This window comes from Mesitornis unicolor, unplaced genomic scaffold, assembly GCF_000695765.1.
Source record: "Mesitornis unicolor isolate BGI_N332 unplaced genomic scaffold, ASM69576v1 scaffold30516, whole genome shotgun sequence".
NCBI lineage: Eukaryota > Metazoa > Chordata > Aves > Mesitornithiformes > Mesitornithidae > Mesitornis > Mesitornis unicolor.
In genome coordinates, this window is record NW_010192156.1 from 10,657 (window position 1) to 13,343 (window position 2,687).

At 45.9% G+C, this 2,687-nt stretch overlaps 1 protein-coding gene across 1 annotated transcript; it reads left to right on the forward strand.

Annotated features, from left to right (window-relative positions):
* Positions 1-1,018: 1,018 nt before the first annotated feature.
* LOC104542619 (actin-like protein 7A) lies at positions 1,019-2,200 on the forward strand. The gene has a single exon (XM_010186987.1). The coding sequence runs from the start codon at positions 1,019-1,021 to the stop codon at positions 2,198-2,200; it is 1,182 nt and encodes a 393-aa protein (XP_010185289.1).
* The last annotated feature ends 487 nt before the right edge of the window (positions 2,201-2,687 follow it).

The window sequence follows — 2,687 nt, forward strand, 5'->3', positions numbered from 1 at the left end:
AGGGTTCTAGGATGAGTTGCTGCTCAGGCCCTAAGAGGGGCAGCCTCTCTCTTTCACGTACAAGGGTATATTTAATAATTTGTATATAAAAATACATGTATAATATGCAGTGACCAGCTTTACTACTCCCCAGAGTAATAAACTATCAAGGTTTGCAGTTGCTTGGCTTCATATGTTGAGGTTGGTACAGAAATAGTGTGGTTTCTCCACACTGGAATTTTGGTGAGCCTCTATCATTTGATTGTCGTCAAGATGTGAACTCCCAGGTAGGCAGCAGAACAGTAATAATAAAAATATGAGTTCAGAACTGGTTTATAGGGTTCAATTTCATTCTAAGCCCACCTCTGACTTAAGTAATATGCCCTCTGAGTAAAATGGCTTTCAGTAAAAGAGCACACACAACTTCCATTCTAATAATAATGTATTTGGGGGGGGGGAGAGGGTGTCCTCTTCCCTGCCCCCAGGTAGCAGTGTGTTTTACACACTGGGGGAAGCAATGACCTATTGTTGCTGGAAAAGAACAAAGCCATTCCTGTAGTGGAATGGGGGATACTAAGGGTGAGGGTTGGCTGTCATACTTCAGTTTTGCTGACATTAGTAATATTTACAGAGTTGACCCAGGGCTTCACTTGGCCCTAGAGGTGAAGTAGCACTAATGCTTAGCAACAGCATTTATTTTGGACCAAGTGCAGCTGCGAGTGCTGGAGAACTGTGGTCTTCCTCACATAGCAGATGCAGGCCAGAAAAGCTATGCTGCTTCACATTTAAGTGCACTGTTTAGGCCTCATGGCTCATCACATGTGGGTGGGCGTCATGTTTTTGAGTACCCTTCAGAGCAGGTTGCAGCTGTGTAAGTCACAATCGTCACACACTTGCATGCAGAGCTCTGGTTTCTGAGGGGCAGGCCTATCTATGACATAAGTCAGTGGCATCAGCAGAACCACTGCCACCAGGGCTCCAGGATGCTCGTGCTGGATGCAGGTGGACCACTCCACCTGGCAGGACAACGGCCTCAGGAATGGCAGCAGCGGACACAAGCCATGTGAAGACTGCAAGGGACGGCTATGAACCTGTGACCAGGGATAGCCTCAAGGCCAGGAAGGAAGCTGAAGCAGTAGTTGTCGACATTGGCACAGGTTATTTTAAGTGTGGCTTTGCAGGAGACCCAGGCCCTTCCTGCATTGTTTCATCTACGGTTGGTAAGCCCACGCAGGGGACTGGGAGTGATCAAAAAGAAACCTTTGTTGGAAAAGAGATTCAGAATAGCATCTTACCCTTAACACTTGTCAACCCAGTAAGACATGGCATAGTGGTGGACTGGAACTGTGTCCAAGATACTTTGGACCATATTTTGCAGACGGAGATGAAGATTCAGCCAGAGGAGCACACTGTTCTGGTATCACTGCCTCCCCTGTGTTCCATCACTGAGAAAGAGAGATGTGCTGAGATTATGTTTGAAGGACTTCACCTGCCTGCTATCCACATTGCCTGCCAGTCCCATTTATCCATGTACTCCTATGGAAAAACCTCAGCCCTTGTGGTGGAAAGTGGCCATGGTGCTTCACATGTGGTTCCCATCTATCAAGGTTATGTTATACGTAGCACCACTGGGAGAGTAGATTATGCTGGTTTGGACATCACATGTTATCTCATGAAGTTACTAAATGAGTCTGGATATGCGTTCACAGAACACCAGCTAAGCATGGTACAATATCTCAAAGAGAAGTGTTGTTACACTTCTCTGGACTTCAGACAGGACTCAAGTTTGCCTGTTCAGCAACAGCAAATGGATTATGAGCTGCCAGATGGACACCTTGTCACCATGGGCAAGGAGAGATTCCTTTGTGCCGAAGCGCTCTTCAAACCAGCCCTACTTGGCTCACAGCAGCCAGGGCTTTTGCAGCTGACACTCAGCTGTCTCCACAAGTGTCCTGCCAATCTCAAGAAAGAAATGGTGGGGAATATCCTGCTATGTGGGGGCAGCACGATGATGGAGAACTTTGCTGACCGCTTCCACATGGAACTGGCCAGATTGTGCCCCACTGACAACTTTGTCATAGCCGCATCCCCTCAAAGAAGGTCTTCTGTCTGGATTGGTGGGTCTATTCTGGCCTCACTCCATGCTTTCCAGGAGCTCTGGATTTACAGGAGTGAGTATGAAGAATGTGGTCCTCCCTGCATTTTTAAGAAGTGCTTCTGAGGAAGACATTGGGTGCCTTAGAAAGATCAGTGTTGACAAAGGGTACTAGAATAAATTCTAGAGCACCTCCCTTCCACCCATTGCTGTAACTTAAAATAGTTCTGCTGGAATGGTGTTATTTTTGTGATATGGCATCCCAAAAATAGTTTTTTCTTCTGTATTTAATGAAGTTAGACAGCAGACAGGTGACAAACTCCAACAAGAGAATCAAGCTTCCATAGAGGCACATTTGCTCAGAAATTGGGACATTTCTTAAGCTAACTGTATTTCTGCATTAATGGCTTTATTTAACTCCTGGTAACTGCATCTGTTTGCAAGAGCCTCTACAGAACTTAGAAAAGTAAATTCTACATATCTGTAAAGACAGCACCACAATGTATTTCAAGATGACATGCATCTCCAAAAAAGCAGAAGAGCATCCTAGCAGAAATCAAGAGAGAAGAGATACTGGCTGGTGAAAAGCAGCCCAGGTTACGGAGGCGCGGAA

Coding starts and splice junctions, on each gene's coding strand:
- LOC104542619 (XM_010186987.1), top strand. CDS start 1,019: ATGGCAGCAGCGGACACAAGCCATGTGAAGACTGCAAGGGACGGCTAT.